Genomic DNA, 22240 nt, shown 5'->3' on the forward strand with positions numbered 1-22240 from the left:
CGGGGGGAGGCCGGGGGCTCACCCTGTCCTTGCCCTTCCCTCACGCCTGGGGTTTGGGGGCGGGAGGCTGTTCTCCCCTAGCTCGAGGCGCAGCTCTTCCTGCAGTCACTTCGGCCCGCCCATGTTGAAGGCCGCCTTAAAGAGCAGTGTGTTCACTCAGCCTTCCTTGCTTTATGGCGGAGCTACTTCTGTGGTTTATCTGTTCGCGTTGTTGACCTGTGCTCTGGAAATTCACCTCTAGAGCTTTGGGGGCTTCTGGTGAAGCTTTCCTACAGCCCTCTTAAACTTCTTGTTCGTGGCAGCCTCGCAGGACTAATTCGTGTAGAGGGTGGTGTACCTGTTGCGAGATGTCGCGATACTGCCTCCACCCCAGGGGAAGGGTAGGGGTTGGCCTAAGGTGAGAGTTACGTAGTTGGAACTGCTTTAAAACTTGTATGACTAAATGTTAAAGGATGTTTGCCTCTATTAGTTTGGTATGTTTGCTTGTACATAATATGCATCTCTGGAGCAGGTGGTAAAGTAATTGCCATCCATTTTTCTGTGAGGTTCTCTTACTAGTGAGATGCGAATGATTAACCCTGTTGAAATCTGCTGTGGCTCTGTAAGGAGAAAACAACAGTATTAGAGTATTTTTTTCTCTATGCAGTTAAAATCTATTTTTTTATACCAGCAGGAAGTAAACACTTGAAATAAATAATAACGGCAACACTGTTTTCTTAGGATTTGAAGATGTCTAAAGCGAAACGGAAGAAATTAGCTGGAAATGAAGACTGTTTGCATGGCTGGGATGACAAAGTAGGAACAGCTGTATTACTACTATTATCGTTATTTTAATTCAACCCTCCATATTCAAGAGAAGGGCCCGAATTGTTTAGCAGTCTTGTGATAGAGGGATGAATCAAATCTAAAGGTGAGGTCATTAAGAACAGCAGGAGGGTTGAATTGGTCAGATAACTGCAAGTTCTAGCCAGATAACTAGCTTATGGTTTTATCTGGAGGCTGAGTAGTGTGGGTATCAGAAAATCAGAGAATTTTTTTATTCCAGTATGTCTTCCTGGCTGAGGAAAGTTGAGCTTAAAATTGTTACCAAACCCACTGCCATTTTCCTGGATTGTACTTTGCAACATTTTAGCAAGCAATGCTCCGATACTTCCTTCTAACCACTGAGACATAAATCAGTGACCAAAATTCTTAGCATACTCTGGTACGTATTTGTATCGAGTGAGTAAGCTTTCACTGAATTGCTTGTAAAATGCAGGTGTTATAGGGGTGATAATATTTCTGGTCATGTTTGTATGTAGCTTCCCATTCTTTTTTATTGTTTGTGTCCCATTCTGGGAAGTTATTTCCTGCCAGTAGCATAATACATATCCAATAAATCAGTAGTTTAGTAAATCCACACTTAAGTTTGCCAGATTTTTTCCTTTGGATTTTGTAAGGTATATATGAAATAAGAGAGCTTTTTAATTGTATTGTCATAAATGTATCAAAAAAAAAAAGTTTGGAAGTGTTTATAAATGAGCGTGATATTATGGCCTTATAAACTAAGTTAAACGTGTTAGAAGCCTTTTGTGCATGTGGAAGATGTTGTTCCAAGCCAAGCATTTGTAACTGGGTTTTTTTCCTCCTGAATTAATTATTATTCAATTTGTCTTTTAAGGCTAACTTAACCTAAGGTGGGATTTCTTTTTTACTTCTGTAATACAAAGGGTAAAAACTTGGCTTAAAACCTCATACTATAACTATATTGGCATTGCTAATGCCTATACCAGTTTGAAGAGTAGAGTTTCAACTGTTGCATGACTTCAATCTGTTTGAGACAGCATTAAATATCACTATGTGCAGACATTGACCAGCACAAGCAACAGTGAAAACCCAAACGAATAATAGCAAAAAGATAAGGAAATATCTGAATACTAGCAAGTGTTTCTTCAGTGTGATTACAGTATGGATAAGTGGTTTCTTCAGCTCTTGCAGGTGAGAGCAAGCTATTTCAGTAGTCTTATTTAGGCATGATTGTGTGGGGGTGTGGTGGTTTGACCTTGGCTGGATGCTAGGGGTCAGGGGCCCACCAAAGCTGCTCTGTCACTCCCCTCTTTAACTGGACAGGGGAGAGAAAAATAGATCAAAAGGCTCATAGGTTGAGATAAGGACAGGGAGAGATCATTCGCTGGTTACCATCATGGGCAAACCAGACTCAACTTGATGAAATTAATTTAATTTATTACCAACCAAATCAGAGTAGGAGAGGATAAAAACTGCTGAATCTTAAAACACCTTCCCCCCACCCCTCCCTTTTTCCCAGGCTCAACTTCACTCCCAGTTTTTTTTCTACCTACCTCTCCCCCAGCGGCACCGGGGGACGGGAATGGGGGTTGGGGTCAGTTCATCACATGTTATCTCTGCCACTTCTTCCTCGGGAGAGGACTCTTCCCCTGCTCCAGTGTGGGGTCCCTCTCATGGGAGACAGTCCACAAACTCTGCCAACATGAGTCCTTCCCTTGGGCTACAGTTCTTCATGAACTGTTTCAGCCAGCGTGGGTCCATCCCTCCCACGGGGTGCAGTCCCTCAGGAGCAGACTGCTCCAGCGTGTGTCCCCTGTGCGGTCACGAATCCTGTCAGCAAACATGCCTCAGCATGGGCTCCCCCACAGGTCCACAAAGTCTTGCCAGGAACCCGATCTGGCGCAGGCTTCCCGCAGGGTCATGGCCTCCTTCCTTTGGGCATCCACCTGCTCCAGTGTGGGGTCCTCCTTGGGCTACAGGTGGATATCTGCTCCACTGTGGGCCTCCATGGGCTGCAGGAGGACAGCCGGCCTCACCATGGTCTTCACCACGGGCTGCAGGGGAATCTCTGCTCCAGTGCCTGGAGCACCTCCTCCCCCTCCTTCTTCACTGACCTTGGAATGGGGGGGCTACAGGGATGGCTTCTGTGAGAAGCTGCTAGAAGTTTTCCCTTCTCTCTCCGGCTACTGTGTCACAGCAGGGTTTTTTTCCTTCTTAAATATGTTATCCCAGAGGCGTGACCACTGTTACTGATTGGCCAGCGGTGGACACGGGGAAAACTTCTAGCAGCTAGCAAGTGTGCTATACGCCATATATTAATAATGAGCATGTTCAAGAGTATATGCTATTAGAATATGAAGTGCAATAAAGTATTGAAATGCTGCTATAAGCTACACTCGCCTGACCTTTGCTTGAGTCAGTGCAGCAAGCAAGCTCCGATCCTCTGTCTAACTTGCCTGACAAATCTCAGTGAAGCGATTTGCCGTAAGGGAGGAGATAATTGCTGTTTCCCCGCTTGCACTGCTTGGGAATGGGGCATGACAGTAGGTATGTGAGATTTCAAACTTTCTGGTACCAAGTCACCTGATCTGGTATGACTTTGTAATTGTCTGTTATTTTAGTTTTTCTGTTGTATTGCTAGTATTGATCCTGAGTGTGTAGTCCACTGGTTGTCAGTTAATTGAGTTGTTAATAAACTAATAAAACACTTCGATTCCTATTTGATGATAATCACATGAGTCGAACAGGTCTTCCGGCAGCAAGTTGCATTGATATGATTCTCAGTGGCAGCAGCCTTTAACAGCCTCCTTTGTTACAATTTCGTAGGTTTTGCTGCTGTTAGAACTCCAAAACCAACCACAGGCAGAAGTTCTCAATTTCCTTAATTTGTTAGGATTCCACTGGTTTCTGAACCCTTTTATTTTTTTAATGAAGTGCTTTCTAATGTGGACGTAAAATAGCTAAGGCCTCATAGGCCTTTGCAGGCCTCTCTAGTTAGGAAAATCTCTACAGCAGTGACCTAATGGCCTCACTGAGTCAGCAAGACCCAGTTATTGAAGGAGTGAATTATTTGTGAAAAGATGTACTGTCTGGAGCTTCCTTATCTGAAGTAATCCATATGTTGCCCTTCTCTGTTGTCATTTCTTACAGCCTGCTGTAGTTTTGGGAAAACTGAGTCATATAACCCAAAGGTATATAAAAATTAACTGCCCTCTTGGGCAGAGTTCATATTATCAGAGTCTGTCATTTTGCTGCTCTCTGTTCTCTCCCACGGGTGCAATAATAAACTGCTTTCTGTTCTGACCTGATCAGTCGCCTTCCAGTTATTCCACAACATGAATGCGATGCAGCTGGCAATATAGATGTGCCAAGCAGCGATATATAACTGCTTTCTAAACAACAACTGTTCAAGTTCTTTGTTTGGGGACTATCTTTACTCTTAACTGGGTCTATGTAAAAGCAGTTTCACGCAGTTTCACACTGTTCCACCTAATTAGCAAATCAGATGAGAATTAATAACACATCTCTTTTGCACAAAAACATCCCATAGGAGTGTCCTCTCTTTGGCCTTAACTAGGGGGTAGTTGGAAGCAGTCTTCAGGTAACTTTCTTTTCCCTAAGAATTTTTATAAATATACAAAAATGTGTATTTTTACATACTGCTGTACTTGTGAAGTATATGAAACACATGAATCCTAAATGTGTTTTATTAGTTGAGCTTTCTCTATTATAATCCGGGACTGTGTGCCACATTCAGTTTTTCCCCTTGTGGTGTTCTCAAATACAATACAATCTAAATATTAGATTACAGCAAGGTATGTGGGTGCCTTTTTCAAGGTTAACTTACTCAAAATTGTAGTGAATCTAGTGTGAAATAATAGCTTGTTCCATCTTATGAAGGTTTGTTTTTAACTGTAGTTTCATCTCTAAGACTTTGGATTTTTTCCTTCTTTCAGAACTCTGAAGACACAAGATCCTATAAACATACTATGAAAGGAGAAACAGAACTTCAGAGGTAAATTCTTGCTCTGTCATTAAATGGATCTACTTAAAAATAAAACAATCACAGACTTTGTTTAAATACTGAATTTATTAATTTAGTTTGACTTGTTCAAATAAAATATGATATTGTAACTGATGAAGTGTTGGCATTGCATTAATGAGTGGATTCTAACCTCCAGTGAAGTCTGGGGGATAGTTCTGCAGTGAAATTAGTACCTTTAGTAGATTTCTGTGGTCCTGAAATCATTGATTTCTCCTTATACTTGAAGTAACTGATTCCAAGGCAAAGAAAGCAAACTTTCACCTTGAGTGCAGCAAATGTAAACAGTGTTTGAAAACTACTTCATAGAAAGTGAGAATATTCTCATGAGTCCTGAGATGGAAAAGCTCTGGGTTGTTTCTTCATCATGGCAAAATCTTGTTGCAGTTCCTCTGTTGGACTGGAGTTGCAAGTCGTAGGATATTTAGCTGCATGTGTGTGTGCTGTTAAGCACTGTTTATTAGTACAGTATGATGTACATAAAACAGTAACGATGTTCATGCCAAAACTCTGTCCAGTCTAGTACCCCGTCCCTGACAGTGGCCAGTTGGGCTTGCATGGGAAAGAATATGGGAAACAAGACAAGTACAAAATTATTTTTCCTGTTGTACACCCTTCCAGCTTCTAAGAACCAGTTAGGGGTCTCCTAAGTCAGAAGCTGGATGCCAATCAATACATTTAAGTTACCTGTCCTACATGAGTTTGTCAAATGGCCTTTACCTCCCCAACATTTTTGACAACACTATTATAGATTAGGGTAGAAACTTTTATTTTAAACCTAGTGTATTTAAATTTGGGTATTTACTCTAATAAGAAAGTTTCCTTTTCTTTGGATATTTTAAACCTAGTGTATTTAAATTTGTTGGGTATTTACTCTAATAAGAAAGTTTCCTTTTCAGTTTTCATATAACTTATGATTTCTGTAGAATGTTACTATAGTCCCATACATCGTCCCTTTTCCAAGTTCTCCAGTCTGTTTATCCTGCAGTGTTTGAAAGCTGTGCGGTGTTTGGCACTGTGTGAACAAGCTGAACTGCTGCACACTCAAATTTTAGGGTGACACACCTCATATATCATTAAACTGCTGTTGAAACTTATCTGTGTGATAAGATAAAACTAGACTTTGTAGGGGCATCTCTCAAACCAATAGATAGTGAATGCAGAAAAAGCTTTTTCTCAGTTTTTTAATCTAAAATAGCTGTACAGCTAGGAGAAATGTAAATACTAAAAATGCTGTATCAAACTATTTTAAAGGACTGATGTTGCTCCAAGTTCATACTTAAGAACCTACCAAACTGGAATTCATAAATACTTAGGTGCAACTGCCTAAATCAAGTGCAGGGCTTTTTTTTTTTTTTACACTAACTGACCTAGATTCCATTACTTTTTTCTTATTGTTTCTATAGAGTCAAAATAGACAAAGATGGGCAAGAGAAGAAGCAAGACCAAAGTTCCAATATTCCTCGTGGTGCTGATGGAAGATCCCAAGGAAAATCTCCAAATAGGAGCAAAACCACAGACAATTCTTTAATCCAATCTGAAAAGCAAAATAAAATAGTTATCCAATTTAAAGCCAAAGAAATTAAACATGGAAAAAGTACATGCACTCCTGATATTGTGACTACTAGCAGGGAAAGTCATAACAAAAGTAATTTTGATGGAACAGAAGGAAAAAGACTGTGGCCTACCTTTGCAATTCAGAGGAACAAGGTGGCAAAGAAAAAGGCAGAGAAACACGAATTCTGCAAACTAAAGTTAAAAGCAGAACGAACTGTGTTGGAAAAATCTAAGTCATCTGTGTGCGGTTCACATGTACCACATAAAAAGGCAGCTGGATCAAAAAAATGGAGTGAAGATGCCAGAATTCCAAAAAAGCCATCTGACACCTCTGCAGGGGCTGTGCATGATGGTAGGCCTTTCACTAAGAAGTCAAATACACTATCTAGGACTTGGGAAGAAGAATATGAAGAAAAATACAAGGCATTTTCTAAGAAAAAACGGCATGCGCATAAATGCACACCATCACGCTATTCACCTGAAACACAACAGTGGGGCTATTGTAAACAAAAAAATCAGGATGCTGATTCTGATAAAGCTTCTGGTAATTCAGGGACTGAAGAAAGGGACTTTGAAGCTGCAGCATTATGTTTTAAGCAGGTAATGAGATCTAAATTCTTTGTATTATGCAGGTAGACTTTTCAGGCTAGTTTCTGAGGGGCAGGCAGTTTTTGTATAAATAGACTGTCTTCTTACAGATTTCAAACAGGATTTCATAGCTAACCAGGTGGATTTTTTTTTTTATTCCAATGTAAACCATGTTAAAATGTTTCTCTGCTCTGCTAAATAGTTAAACAAACTAGAAGAATAAAGGTCCTGCGTATTAGGACTGTGTCTGCACAAATGCTTTCATAGCTTTACTTTGCTGCTGGGGGTGTGGAATACTTCAATTTAGGTATAAGTCAACAGCATTTTTTTTGAGCTGACATAGTTGTATCATTTTTTGAATGAATAAACTGAACCAATGGAAATTTGCTTAACAGGTGTGATGCCAGGAGAACTTGTTGTAGATCTAGGACTAAATTTAGTCCGTTCCCTGCAGAACTTCACATTTGGCTGTAATTGGTTTATTTCTAAGTTCTAGCTTGTGTTTGGCTCTGCACCTCAACTTTATCTTGAGTGTGGTTACTTTTTTGTTGTTCTCATTAACATGCCTAGCAACATGATTTCAGTTCATGTTATGGTAGCGTGATCACACAAAGATAGTAATTACATACGGAATCATGGAATTGTTGAGGTTGGAAGGCACCTCTGGAGATCACCTAGTCCAGCCCTCTTGCTCAAGCAGGGTCAGCTAAGCAGGTTGCCTAGGACTGTGTCCAGTCAAGTTTTGTATATCTCTAAGGATGGAGACTCTACAGCCTCTCTGGGTAGCCTGTAAAAAAGTGGGGGCGTTTATGTTCAAATGGAATTTGCTGTGGTTCAGTTTGTGCCCATTGCCTCTTGTCTTGGCAGTGGGCACTGCTAAGAGTCTGGTTCCATATTCTTTATACCTTCCCATCAGATATTTATAAAAATTGATAATATTCCCCCTTCTCTTTTCCAGGCCAAACAGTCCCAGCTCTTTCAGCCTCTTTTATGACATGCCCCAGTCCTTTAATAATTTTAGTGACCCTTTGCTAAACTGACTCCATTAAATTAATGTCTGTCTTGTACTGGGAAGCCTATAGCAAGAATTAACATAGTCACAAACCCACAAAAGATTGGGAGAATAGGCTTACTGTGTAAACCGCTAAATTTATTTTAAAAGAAAGCCATCCCTCTAAGCCCTTTTGAAATGATGCTCTAGATGCTTCATCATGGATATTGAAAATGTGTTTTGTGTTACCTGTTCAGTTTGCTTGGGAATATTCAGTGTTTAAAAGACTGATGCGTGTTCTACTTACGTTCCTACTTGTTTCTAGAATTCTGAGGTCCCATGCATGTCTGACTCCTACCAAGAAGATGAGGATATAAAGTCTGTCCAAAAGGTTAGTGATGTACTTGATTAACACTAAAGAGCTTTATTCCGAAACTCTTGACATGGGGATCAGTTGTTCCTCAGTCTTCTTTGATATTTTGTGGTGTTGATGTGGGGTTTTTTTTTAATTCTTCCTACAGAGCTTTGAAGTCTTTCCACCCCTTCAAGACAGTCAGAACCCCGAAACAGACCAAGAGGTTAGTAACGCTTTAATTAAATGCTTCTAAGTTGTATTAAAAATTCATGGCACCGAGGTTGTGTAGATGGACAATTCCATGACCTTTCCTAGTATTTCTCATTGTTGGCTTATGATCTATGCTTCAAAAAACATGGAGCATTTTTTTCAAACAGTAAACAAGCTTGCTAAAGTACTGCTAATCAGGAACTTCCTGAGATAAAGATTGCTGTTCTGTTATTATCTGCAACGTAGAGGTCCTTCATAGTTGCTTACATACTCTAGCTATCTCATTTTCCATCCTCTTATCTTTCAAGTTGGAAAAGACACTTTTTTTTTTTTTTTTAAGAAGTACCTGTCAAAAAACTTGCAGTCTATGTAGCAAAAAATGGAACAAAGTTTTTGGGAACCAGGTAGAAATATCATAAATGAATCTTCCTTCTAGGCTGTGTTTTGGACATCTTTTGTGGACTTCTTAGAGTGGAACATGTGCAGAAAGTTCTCATGGCTTTACATTTGCTGTACAAACTTAAAATTTTTCATGCATTGTTTTTAGTCAGTTTTAACACAACAGCATTAATGCTCTTAATTAATCTTTTTGAGGAACAATTCATAAATGATCACTTACAGTTGATTTCACACATGCAAAATTTTTAATTGTAGATGCAGATAGTTGAAGATTTGCATGTTGCTCGTGTTCAGAAGAGGATGGCACTGTCTGTAGTACAGACTTATGGAGAACTTACAAGTATGGAGATAGATCTTCCAGAACAGGATTTAAGTATTTCTGCTGGTATGCCATGATTTGATGTTCTTTGGTATCTGCTTGCAACTAGTTATTACCGTTGGTTAATGGTCTGAGTAGAAAATATGCAACTGATTTTTTTTTTCACAACTGTTTTGTTTTTTGTTTTGTTTTGTTTCCCCCCAGAGGCTTTTACTTCTGGTCTGAACATATTAGTGGTGATTGACACAAATATAATGATTAGTCACCTTGAATTTGTCAGATCTCTGAAATCTGAGGATATACCAGGTATGTGAATGCATGGTGATCAATAAGACATTTTAAGAAAAAACAGATGTTGTAAGAACTGCAGGCTATGTGAAGAAAAACAAACCTGGGTTCCTTAAAAAGGCAGCAGGTTTCACAGCAGGAGACTCATAATTAAGAGGCTGATTCTATGAACCCAAACAGACTGCCTCTTAAGGAAAATCCAGCTATGAAAGTAGAACCTACTATATTTATACCTACATGCCTACAGAGACTCATGGTCAACGTTCTTAGGAATGCACATGAATTCTTAGAGGTAAATAAGTCTTACCTATTGTGAGAACATACTTTTAAGCATTTAATCCATTACTAGTGTTAATGATGTTTTCTACTCCCTTTTTAGCATTTTTTTTCCTAGAAATCTAAAACATTTAAAATGTGATAAGCAGTCAGTGCTTTATTTCCGTCTTGGTAAAGGTCACAGAATTCACGAGGTGTGTGAGCAAATTTCTCAGGAATTCAGACCCTGGCTTTAATGTTTGGCTTTAATATGTTGTGAAGCTTTTAGTGATTTAATGTTAGCAGGATTAGGATTATGCGTGTCAGTTGTTGGTAGACATATTTGGAATCTATCAGAATACTTAGGGTGCTTTGATGCTTTCAGCTAATGAATACACTTATTCTGGCCACCTGGAGAGAATAATTTTAATAAGGGCCTGAGTAATTTTCAAGAGTGTGTCAGACTGTATTTCTCTTTCCCATATTCCCATATTAGGAATGGTGTTGCATTGTGTACACTGGGATGCCTTTTTTAGCATATTGCAGCTCCCAATTTCTGGTCCAGTACCAGACCCATTATGCAAAAGGTTCAGAAGGTTGCTGATTCCTGACCTACTTATTACAAAGCAGATGGCTATTAATGTATTTTTTCAACATTGTATTCTTATAATGTGAATGGGAAAGAAAAAAATTGAAGTATTTGTCATGCTTGGACCAACAAAACAGTCATTAAAATTCTGATTTACCATGTATTTCATATATAGTATTTTTAAAGTTCAAACCATACTTAGATACAAATAAAACCATGGTTCAATATCCATACTTCCTGTTCCTTGCTTAGAAATGCCGGGTGGCAATTAGCACAAACCGTTGCTCCTTTTATTTGGCAATTGGTTTTGCACAGTGACTGTTGTGGTCATTCAGGTATTTTCATCCTGTTCTTTCAGCTGCTGTCACCTTGCTTTAACATCTTACAGTGCGTGTGTGATAGGATGTTAATTGCTGCAAATTATTTTACATCACTGCACACTGTTGTCAAAGTATCATGTTGATTAAAATTGTTTATTCCTTTTGTTTGCCTAATATTGTCATTTTTACATGTGACCAATGTAGTGTCAGGCTGAGGTTAAATTAGAAAGAGGGAACTTGGCCTTTTTCAGTTGTTCATTTTGTAATGCTAGATACTCTTGAGCATGGAATGTGAAAACTCCTGGCAAAAAAAGATAAGTGTGAGCTTAAATAAATAGTGTGTTTGAATTAAACTTTAACTGTAGTAGTTTGCGTGGCTTTTCAAAATGTCTTTGGGTTTTGGTTTTTTTTTTCCTTCCAGGGGTTGGCAGACTTGCATTAATAATTCCTTGGGTTGTCCTACAAGAGCTGGACAACTTGAAGAAGGGGAAAATGTTGCAGCATGTTCGGGACAAAGCTATCCCTGCAGTCCAGTTCATCTACACGTGTCTCAAAAACCAAGATTCAAAATTGTGGGGGCAATCCATGCAGCTTGCTTCTCAAAAAACATGTAATATATGTGCAATTTATTTGTTTTGGGTACTTAATCCTTGCAGTTCACCTAGTGTGAAGCTTAGCACTAAATTTTGGATCTAATACGGTCTTCACTCTGCAGTTTGCTAATAGCTTACATCAGCCTTCAGTGCATATCCAAGGCATGCAAATACCTTATTCAGATTAGTGCTTTGTTCACTATTGTTTTATCAGCTGTTTCTCTCTTTAGCTGTATCTGTTGATAAGTGAGGGGTTACTTAATGAAAATTCATCTAGTACTACTTTTACCTATGAGCAAAGGATACGTTGTGTGCTTTTGCTTTGCCTTGCTCATTGCAAAATCTAACATACTCAAATTTACATGTGGTTCGCTTGACGTTTTCTGGCAAAGCCATAGTGTTTTCGAGTGTAGTAGTACCTAAGAATTCAAAGCTCAAGGCTTGTGCTTAGTATACACTTCTCTGTCCTTGTCTGGGGAGTATCAAACTTACTTCAGTGTAGTCACAGTACTGTTTTTATTTCTTATGTTGGGTTACTCCTGAACATGTCAGCACTGTCTTAACTAAATTTGCAGATGGCCTGAGTGATGAGAACAATGACGATCGTGTTTTACAATGTTGTCTGCAGTATCAGAACCTCTTTCCTCAAGCTGTTGTCATACTCTGCACGTGAGTTCCTGTGTGGTTTTAGGTCTTTTATGAGGTATAAGGTAGTCTCATGCCAAATACAGCATTTTCAAATCATATCTTAAAATGAAAAGCTGCTTCTGAAATAAGCTTTTTGAGGAGCAATCACCCTCTTAAAAGCTAGAGTAGAAGGAGAATGTTGAACTAGAAGGGCAAATCGTGCTTGACAAACCTGATGTCCTTATATGACAAAGTAACCTGCTCAGTTGATGTGGGGTGATTAGTGGGCATTGTCTACCTGTAGTTCTCCAAAGCTTTCAATATGGTTTCCCACAGCCTCCTCCTAAAGAAACTGATGCGTTACAGTCTAGACAAGCGGTCTGTGCGGTGGGTGACAGGCTGCACCTAGAGGGTGATGGTAATAGCTCCTTTTCATACTGGCAACCTGTCACAAGTGGGGTTGCCCAGGGATCGATATTGAGCCCAACGCTGTTTAACATCTTCATAAGTGATCTGGATGATGGGATCAAGTGTAGCCTGATGAATTTTGCCGGTGATACCAAACTGAGTGGGGAAGTGGACGCTTTGGAACGGAGAGCCACCCTGATGGAAGAGTGGGCTAAAAAGAACCCTATGAAGTTGAACAAAGACAAATGTAAGGTCTTGAACATGGGAAAACATAACCCAGGAGTGCAGCACAGGCTGGGATCTACCTGGCTGGGGAGCAACTCTGTGGAAAGGCACCTGGGGGTCCTGGTGGACAGCAAACTCAATATGAGTGAACAGTGTGCTGCTGCGGCAAAGCATGCCAACAGGATGCTGGGTTGCATCAACAAGGTCATCAACAGCAGAGATAAAGACATCATTATCCCACTCTGCTCAGTGCTTGTCAGGCCACACCTGGAATATTGTGTTCAGTTTTGGTACCTGCTATACAAAAAAGATGTGGACAGGCTGGAAAGAGTACAGAGAAGGGCCACAAAGATGATCAAAGGACTGGGAAGCCTGCCATATGAGGACAGGCTGAGAGAACTGGGTTTGTTCAGCCTGGAGAAAAGAAGGCATAGGGGATACCTTATCACCATATTCTAGTATTTAAAGGGTGACTACTCCCTTTTTACAAGGAGTCACATGGAAAAGAAAGGGGTAATGGGTACAAGTTAGTCCTGGGGAGATTCTGATTGGACACAAGAGGAAAATTTTTCACCATGAGAACAATTGGCCATTGGAATAATCTCCCTGGGGAAGTGGTGGATTCCCCAACATTGGACACTTAAGATTCGGCTTGACAGGGTGCTGGACCATCTTGTCTAGACCATGCTTTTGCCAAAAAGGTTGGACTTGAGGTCCCTTCCAATCTGGTATTCTGTGATGATACAATAAAACACAAAGACCGTAGATGTTATCACCTTCATGTGCTTGAGGCCTGAAGTAGAATTAAGTTTATATCATGTTCAATTTAACAACTTTTTAAAGTGTAGCTTTCTCAGAGTTGATTCTGATTTGTCATTAAAAAAATTAGAGATACAAAATTGAAAAAAATATTTGTATTAATGATTGAGATCCAGTTAGATACTTTGTTTTTGTCTACCTGGTTGGGGACAGTGATAAGCATTGACAAGGGTTAATTTTAGAAGGAGGGAAGATGGAGACAAATTTGCTTCCGGTTTGGGGATGGGGATGAGCATTGAAGTTTACTCGTAGAGAAGATGGAGACTGATTTGCTTTTACTCTTGTTCTGTGAGGATAATAGCTGACTTTTGAGTATTGATTCTTCATTTGATACAAATCACATAAAGCTAGTTTTTAAAGGGCTAATATTGCTTGACAGGTACTGTAAGCAGCTTCCTTTGGTCTTTGCTAAAACCTACGTAGTTTCAGCAAGTAGGGTTAAGACCCTAGGTGTCAGTTGGTTTGTGTAAGGTGACATGTGTGGATTGGGTTGCTGCTGAAAATACTACTTCAATTGCAGTAGGGCTATTGATAATGATTTTGGGTTTCTCTGAGTAAAGAACAGGAGGTGACTTCAGAAGTGCTTTTCATCTGAAAATCCCTTTATCATGATGGAGCAGCAATGGAGATTTTTGGGAAAGTACTAGGATCCAACTTGGTAGTGCATCTTTATAGTAGTTCTGCTGGAGCAGTGTATACCTCAGGGTGGCATTTGGGACAATGATTTGGCCAGTAGAACAGTAAAAGTGGGTGTCAAAAATGGAGATTTATTGTAGCAATCAAATAAGATTACTGTCTTAGAATTATTGCCTTGTTTGCATTCTAAAATCATAGCAACCAGGCATCACTGCTGTAGTATTTATACCTGGTTTTTAATTAAAGCAAACCTAGAGCCTGAAACATTTTTCAGTGTGTTTCTTCTTCTTTTTTTTTTTTTCCAGAATAGCTGCTCTAGGCTGTTTTCTGGTTTAATTTTTGAACTGTTTCTAATTGTTTGAAAAAGAAAACTTCATATATAATGAAGCTCACAAAATAAGCTTACTGAAGGCAATTTTTTCAGTGTGTTGCTTTTATTACTTACTATGTAATAATGTCAGTTTTCTGTCAACAATTAATTTCCTTCTCCTAGGGATGATAAAAATTTATGTAATAAAGCCATTGTGAGTGAGGTCAAGGCATTCTGCAAAGCTGATTTGGTTACTGCTCTACAGAATCTGAACGTAAACAGGCATCAGAACTGTGTTGAGCTGCAACAGTCAAAATGTGGTAGGTTTGTTTAATGTGCATGTATACATATGCTGTTTTTTGAGACATGTAATAATCAGTGTAGGAGAGGGAGAATAGTTTCTACTATAACTTCAGTTTTCACATACTTTTCATATGCTTTTTATTTGGGTCAGATTTTTTGTTTTCAAAGGTAAGTGATTTTCTGAAAGTTTGAGACCTTTATTAAAAGGTCTCGTATCTCTTAGTTCTAGGAAATTCAAATATGACTTTTTTTTGTTTTATATAAAAAACACAGCTTGAATTTCCTGTGCTTATAGTAATTTAAAAGGTGTCCTGAACTTTTTAAGACTGAAAAGAGGTTTTTCCAGTTGAGCCGGTCTGGCTTTCTTAGTAGTAGTAAAATTCTGTATGCTAAGATCACTCCTTATGTTTTATGCCAAATCCTTTACTTGCATCCCAAACAGTAGAACTTGATTCTTGAGTTGCCTGTTCATTTTTCTGAAGATACAAATACAGCTTACAATAAGAAGTGGTGATCTTATACTTGCTGATAACCCCACTGGTTGTATATAATCTAAGTTATTTAAGGAAAAAAGAAATGTGGAGTAAGATCACAAACGAATAATGCTCTGGGGAAATTAATCTTCTTGGTTAGTAGCTTATAATTAATAGTACCCACAGTACAAGTGGGTATAACTAGAAATACTTGAAACCTAATTAGATATAGCCCATCTGCTTTATAACATAAAGTGCAGTCTGTCTTTATGGGAACAAGTTATTTGTGTACTATCAACATAAATTAGATATAGAAACAGTTCCAATTAGTAGCTTTTCTAATAATTGGTTTCACAGGTGCAGAATTCAAGAAAACAGAAAGAGGTGATGATAGTCTTACGGCGCAATTCCCAAATGTACTTCCAGACCTTGAAAAGAACTTAGGAGAAGCTTTATCTTGTATTTTGGAGACTGAGATGAAAATTGCATTTGGAAACCTATGGATGGAGGTGGTTTGTTATGTCATCTTGCTTGATATTTCAAGTATTAAGAAGTTTAAATGTCCTTGGTATTTTAATTCTATTCGTACTTGTGCTAAGCCAAACAGCTAAGTCATCTAGTTCACTAACATAGCAATTCACTGACAGGGAACAGGTCAGTGTTCAGTTTTACTATTCCATTTTATAACAAGATTATTCAATTTGACCGATAATGACTGCAGTATTTTAATAGTCTTTTAATAATACAGTAACACAGATGCTGGCTGTTCAGTGTGAATTTTCAGAACTCTTTTTATTAGTTGCATTACATTTCTTTTTTAGCTTTTCTAATATGGTTAAATCACTGCACTGTAAATATGTCCTTCAAGAAATTATTCCATCACGTTTTATATAATATTGAGGCACTGTTGTTGCAGGCACTTCTTCCCCGTCAGACCAGATGTTTTTAGATACCATGTGGATAAAATTGTTCACAGCTAAATTGGTTACAATGCAGATACAGAATTACAAGGGTGTTAACGAGAACCTCCAAACACTCACTCTTTCAAAAGTATTCTTAACAGAAAATAAATACTCCTGTACAAGGCACTTTCAAATTATCCATGCTTTGATTTAGATTCCATTTTATGGCTGGTAGGGGTTAGTTAGAAGTTTCAATTTGTTGCAGATAAACCTCTGTGGCTTTAAAAAGAAAAATCACTTGCATGGGATGACTGTTGTTCCACAAGATAGAGCTTTGATTAATTAAGCTTTTAGATAACTTAGTTGATTTCTGTTAACACGTTTTCAAACTCAGTTTTCACTTGGTAGTAAGTAATTGAAATTTTATTGTAATGTGCATATATTACTTCATGTATATATATACATGGCTAGGAAAAGTGTGTTTACTTTTACTTTTTAACAATACAAGAAAATCAAAGGCCTATTTACTGTTGGTCTGGTTTTTGTACACAAGCAACATTAAATCATTTTTAAGAAGTAATTTAAGAGTATTTTCAATGTTTGAGAAAAGGGGAACCCAAAATCACGAAAATGTTGAAAGATTATTATTGTACACCGAACGCTTTTACATGAGCATCTCTGTCTAATCCATGATGCTATTGAATCAAATCTTTTTTAATAGATAAACTTGTTAAATCTGAAGATGGCCTTATTTCTTAGGAATCACTGAAATTCTACTTCAGCAAGCACAAATCGTAACATTATTGAAGAATAGAGCAGTTGTGAAATGTGTAGGAATATGTCTATCTGAAAATCAGCCTTTGAATTTACAGTATGTTATCTTTCAGATACTGTATCTGAAGCCACCATGGACATTAGCAAACTTGCTGAAGTGTTATAAAAAACACTGGATGGCTGTTTTTGGTTATGTTGTGCCAAGGAGTTTGCTTTCAACCATTGAATGTCTCTATAAACACCTTTGCACAGGTAAGAATCTCTAAAAATATTAATTGTAAACTTGTAAAAACCTCACTGTGGTTTTCATAGTTACAGAAGTAGATACTTTGAAAATGCCTGTACTCTGTATATTTAAATAATAATGTATTCCATCCTCTTCTGCTTGTTTTCCAATTTAAGATTATCCAAATGGAGCCGTGCCTTGGACAGTCTTACCTCCTTTTGCATTGATCTGCAGATTATTCCCCAGATGTGTAACAAAATCCCAATGCTATTTTTGTAGCCTTAAAGCCAGAATTGAACTGAAATTGATGAGCTATGAATTATATTAAAAAAGAAAAGAAAAGGAGAAAGCTTATTCCAAGATCAAGTCTGTCCAAGCTGTGGTCCCAGATGGTCTAAATATCACCCGCAAAAATCACAAAAATTATTTATGAAATGTTTTTGTTGGTGGTTTGGTTTTTTTTTTTTCTGTAAATCAGTATTCTGCTGGATTTTTTCTTTTTATACAAAGACAGTAAAAGCAAATGTGTGGACACTATCAGGCATATAAGAGTTTATTTCACACATCTCTATACCTGCAAAAGTTGGGAAAAGCAGTTTAATGAAAAAATATATATTAATGGTCACCAACGTCCCTGAACTGTTTTTAAAAAGCAAATAATCTTTCTCCCTCCTTTGCCACTGTGTTATGTGTGCATTTGCCAAATAAATTATGGGGGACTAAAGACTACTTAATGTGATAGATGAGTGCAAGGGGGTTTGTTTTCAAAAAAAGCCAACAAAAATCCCTTTCATTTATTTAAAGATGTCTTTAAGAATTTGATTTTAATAGATGTACCTCTTTTGGGATATTGTTGTTATGTGGAATTATTTTAGATATGCCAGTTGATCCTCTTGCCAGATCCTGGGATAAATTTGGAAGACTTGATTAAGAACTGGGAAATCTTAACCTCACACATGTTTCTCTTGAGACTGTTTTACCTAATGCTTCTGAACAATTTTCAAGGCTTTTTATGTGCTTCAGTTAATCCAGATATTTGAGTATTAAATTTGCTTCCCAAGTTCGATAACTCCAAACATCTAATGCGTTTTTTTATTATTATTTCCGATATTACTATCCAAATATCAGATAAAACAGTTGACTCCTCAACAGTGGGTATCTTGCTCCAGGAATCCAAAAAATTACTCCATGCTTTCAGTTCAAGGTCAGACTATAATGGTGTACTTCCCCAGGCTTATGCTGAAGTGAATAAGCTATACCAAACACTTACAGAGGTAAGGGGAGCTTTAGTATTCATTCACTTGACATCTTCTTGAATTTGCTTCATGTTCATTGTACAAACTTGGCTTAGATTTCTAAATTATTCCTGTAATTTCAGTTATTGCAGGAAATTTTGCTAGACTGTTTTCAAAATTAATAGACCCCAAATTTAACTTTCGTTTTCATGTAGCAAATATCTGCCTTTATGTATATGCTTGGGAGACTTTTTTTTTACCTTAATACAAATGTGTTAGTATTGGGAGGGTGACTGAAAAAGGTTATTCAGTTGTGTTCAGGCAAAATGTCTTCGTTTTCTATTGTATTTGTAGCTGATGGAAAAGGGCCTTAAAGATTAAGATTAAGTTAAGATTAAAGATTAAGATTAAGATTAGTTAAAATTGTTGTTTCTGTGTCTGACGTTGATCCAATACTGCTACTATTCCTAGGTGTGTTATTTCAGCTTTTATTGTCTTGGTAGCTCTGGTGCTACACATGAAGAAAGGACTCACTTGTATCATGTGCTTTGTGGTAGTGAATGGGGGGGTGTCCTGATACCTTTTGTATTTTGGGAAGTATGTCTACTTCCAGCATCTTGGTTTGTGGTTATTGTTAGTTCCATATGTAATGGCATAAAGAAGGGATTCATGAGCATAGATGACTTGAAATATTTCAATATATGAGAAAGAATACAGGTCAGAATATCTGTAGAAAGTTCTTTTCAGTTTTGGAGAAAGCTGAAGGGGAAAGGAAAAATAAGGTGGTCAAGGAGAGCAAGGATGATTTGGGGAGTCATGATTATCTACTGTGCTGTAACTTCAGTGTGCAATGCCGTTAGCCTCTTCAGTCCGCAGTTGTGTGAACAGCGCTGCCGTAAGAAGCAGGCTTTCTGTCTGAAAACATGTTTCCTACTGTCCTGGTCCTGACAGGTGTTTGACTTCACGAAGAACTGCCCTTATACAGACAAGGTTGTGCCAGATCAGTTTCAGTTTAACCTGGATAAATTTTCTGAACCAGTTTACCACATGAGTAGATGAATACTTTGTGCTGTTGCAGAGGAAAATGTGCCATAAGTTGTGGCATAGGGAGTGAGAGTTAGAAGCAGTTCCCATTTATACCAGCTTATCATGCCGGGGAAGCCTTGGCACAGGGTTTCCCTTTGCTTCCATTTCCTATCTGTAGAAATACCAATATATACCTATAGAAGACAGACTTGGTGAAAGACTGAGAGATGCTTTAGATGCAGAGACTATAATAAAGATGGTTATAACTAGAAGAGATTTGCCTTGCTTTTTGGAGCATTGCTTTAAAAAAAAGTAGAAATGTTCAAGTTTTCTTAAGTTAGGAACCAAATACACTCATTATTTGTTTGCTAAACTGTTTTATAAGGTGAAGTCAGACAGTGAGCAGGATTTATCAGAAGACACCATGGTTCTTTCGGAAAATGCTGTATGTGAAAAAATGGAAGCAATAACACCAAATCTTCAAAACCGTGAAGAAAAAAAGTCACATCCAAGCTTTCATGTAGCTCAAGAAAGCAGGCACCAGGAAATCTGGTCAGTCCTTGAAGCTGTATGGAATACAATAAACTTGTACAGGTATGGTATGCTAAAGAAATAAAAAACTTCTACACAACCTTACATAATTTTCAAACAAACCCACTTTAGAAATAGGGTGGTTTTTTCCTATTTTAGAGAAGCTATTAGTTAATTAATCAAAATTGACAAAAAAAAAATCACACAGCTTGTCACACAAAGAAGTTAGGAGCGTACAAATTGCTACGTGGATGCAGTCGGTGATCTGTCTAGTCTGCTGCTCTTTTTCTGGCCAGTGGCTGAAGTAAGTTGCCTGAGAAGAATGATGTTGAAAACCCTGTGAGAGCCACAAATGTGAGACATCCATGGAAATCTCATCTTTAGCCATAAAAAAAAGAGATATTCAGGCTCTTAAGCTTCCTCATGGTTATTTTCTTTCCAAATCCTGTGGAAGTATACTAGCCTATGCAAAACCATTTACTTTTTAAAAAAAATTTTAATAATTTGAAATATAACAAGTTTTCTTATTAAGCAAAATCCTTCACTCTGAAATCCAAATGCAGAATCTAGTGGTGAATTTCCTTTCTCATCTAAACTCAAAATTGCATGAAATTACTCCCCCCTTAGTTGTTTTACCATTATTAGTATTTTAGTTAGTTTTGAAAAATCTGCTTGAAAATCACAGAGATGCCATGCTCTTGGATGCTATCACAAAATCTGAATAGATTCTGTGTTTTCCTTTTGTAGTCTTGTGTGTTTTCTTTTTGCAGTCTTCATCTGAAGTCTTTTCAAAGGAGGGACACTGAGTTACGTCAAACACAAACGGATTCCATTTTTGGTGGTCTGTTAAGGACTTGCCTAATAAACAGTGATAATAACTCTACCCATGCCATTCCCATGCTAGCATTTGAATGTACTATAGTCCTCTGGGCTTACCCAGTGCAAATTAATCTGAATTGAAGCTGGTTAGGAGATGGTTTGGTGTGGTGTTCAGGTTAGCTGAGGATCTGTGCCAGATAACAAGTCTCTTACTTAACAGTTCTCTTACTGGGATAGTAATCATGAATTTGGAAGTTTCATATAGGCATCAAGGAAAAACTATTTCAGTTGTACCAGTTTATAATGAAAATGCAGCTGAACTGCTGGCTCTTACCACCTCTTAAGGACCATGCTGTGAAAAGAGGATAACATTTTAGAATCCGAGTTCACTTCACACTCTTCTTGCTCATGTCAGGAAAATATTCCTTATATTGCACCTGTGGGGATAATGATTCATGAGTGCACTGCAGCTCATCATCCCAACGCAACTATTGCAGGGAGAGTGTCAAGCCTATTCCAATAAATCTGGAGAATGAAGCTGCTTGGAAAATTGATGGGAAGCACTTTATCTTGCTTCTTTAACCTAACAATTCTCTTCTAAGAGAGGCTTACTCATGTGTACTCAGGTTGTGCATGAAAAGACTGTTTCATTCTCAAGTAATGATAAATCTATTTAAGGCAAAGGCAAAATAATGTTATGGTATACAGTCACCAAGGAAAATTTTAAACAGAGAAGTACAATTGATGGGCATGGTCTTTCTACTATTTATTCTAAGACTATTTTGGATAACATGGTTTTAGTATAGATACACATTTGACCTTGATGGGGTTTTTTTTAATAGTCAAAATACAATGCATACAATAGATACTGGGTTTGTCTGAATTTTGAAGGTTTTATTAACTGCTTTTCCATGTGTCTTCTGTGTTTTTTTTTAATATTAGTATTGAAATTTTCCAAAAGTTGGACCCCAACGCAGTAACCTTGACTGCAAAGTCTTCGTTTGAAGAAGCTTTTTTAGGTCTGCAGAAACTGTTGGCAGCTGTGAATGATATCCATGAAGGAATTAGTAGGTAAGTATTTAAGTTAGTCATAAAAGCTGGTGATAGTAACAGTCACTTAAAGTCATAAAAGTCACTGAAATCTTTGATGCCAAACTACGATTTATTATGTGTGCTTAGTTACATGATTTTTCAGTAAAAGCCTTGGTATCAAGGCTACCTAGAACTATTACTTCGTAGCAAAAGAGTAAGAAACTGTTGCAGACATTCAGCTCTTTTTTAGTGAATTTTCTCTTTCATGACCTGGGACTTATTTTCTGATCTTTGATAACGAGCCACTTGCCTCTGCTCAGAGTGTAACTGGAGCTATGACATAATTAACTAATACATTGTCTCTGATGGCAAAACTTTGAATAATTCAGAACACTTGTTTTTCAAATGAGAGGCCCACTGGAATCGGGGCAAATTTCCAATACAATGAAGGATGTAGAGTTTTGGGACTTCACTGTTACCAATTCTAGAGTATTGTTCATGGGTCAAAATCTGTATTGCAGCACTAGCAATGACAATCAATCAGCTGGACTCTCAGTTTAGGAAGGATAATATTCCCTCTGTTGTCTTTTTTAAAGAGTGTG

The 22240-nt window shown here is 37.9% G+C and overlaps 1 protein-coding gene across 10 annotated transcripts in view; it reads left to right on the forward strand.

Annotated features, from left to right (window-relative positions):
• The first annotated feature begins 725 nt into the window (after positions 1-725).
• The window catches only part of SWT1 (SWT1 RNA endoribonuclease homolog), a 36465-nt gene continuing 14950 nt past the window's right edge, over positions 726-22240 (forward strand). For 6 of the 10 annotated variants that reach the window (XR_004841726.1, XR_004841727.1, XM_009636902.2 and 3 more), the window contains exons 1-15: positions 726-795; positions 4743-4801; positions 6235-6985; positions 8290-8355; positions 8486-8542; positions 9184-9313; positions 9452-9553; positions 11121-11309; positions 11868-11961; positions 14501-14637; positions 15451-15602; positions 16883-17021; positions 18124-18269; positions 19642-19850; positions 21549-21677. Coding sequence is in view for 8 of the 10 variants with exons in the window: in XM_009636902.2 (XP_009635197.1) it covers positions 730-795; positions 4743-4801; positions 6235-6985; positions 8290-8355; positions 8486-8542; positions 9184-9313; positions 9452-9553; positions 11121-11309; positions 11868-11961; positions 14501-14637; positions 15451-15602; positions 16883-17021; positions 18124-18269; positions 19642-19850; positions 21549-21677 (2426 nt within the window). In the remaining 2 variants the exon portion in view is untranslated. Of the gene's footprint in view, positions 796-873; positions 911-1065; positions 1205-3936; positions 3978-4052; positions 4388-4742; positions 4802-6234; positions 6986-8289; positions 8356-8485; positions 8543-9183; positions 9314-9451; positions 9554-11120; positions 11310-11867; positions 11962-14500; positions 14638-15450; positions 15603-16882; positions 17022-18123; positions 18270-19641; positions 19851-21548; positions 21678-22240 lie in introns of those variants that run through there. The other 4 variants (XM_035892467.1, XM_035892469.1, XM_035892468.1 and 1 more) reach the window with 4 other exon arrangements.

This window comes from Egretta garzetta, unplaced genomic scaffold (genome assembly GCF_000687185.1).
Source record: "Egretta garzetta isolate BGI_Z169 unplaced genomic scaffold, ASM68718v1 scaffold304, whole genome shotgun sequence".
NCBI classification, from domain to species: Eukaryota; Metazoa; Chordata; class Aves; order Pelecaniformes; family Ardeidae; genus Egretta; species Egretta garzetta.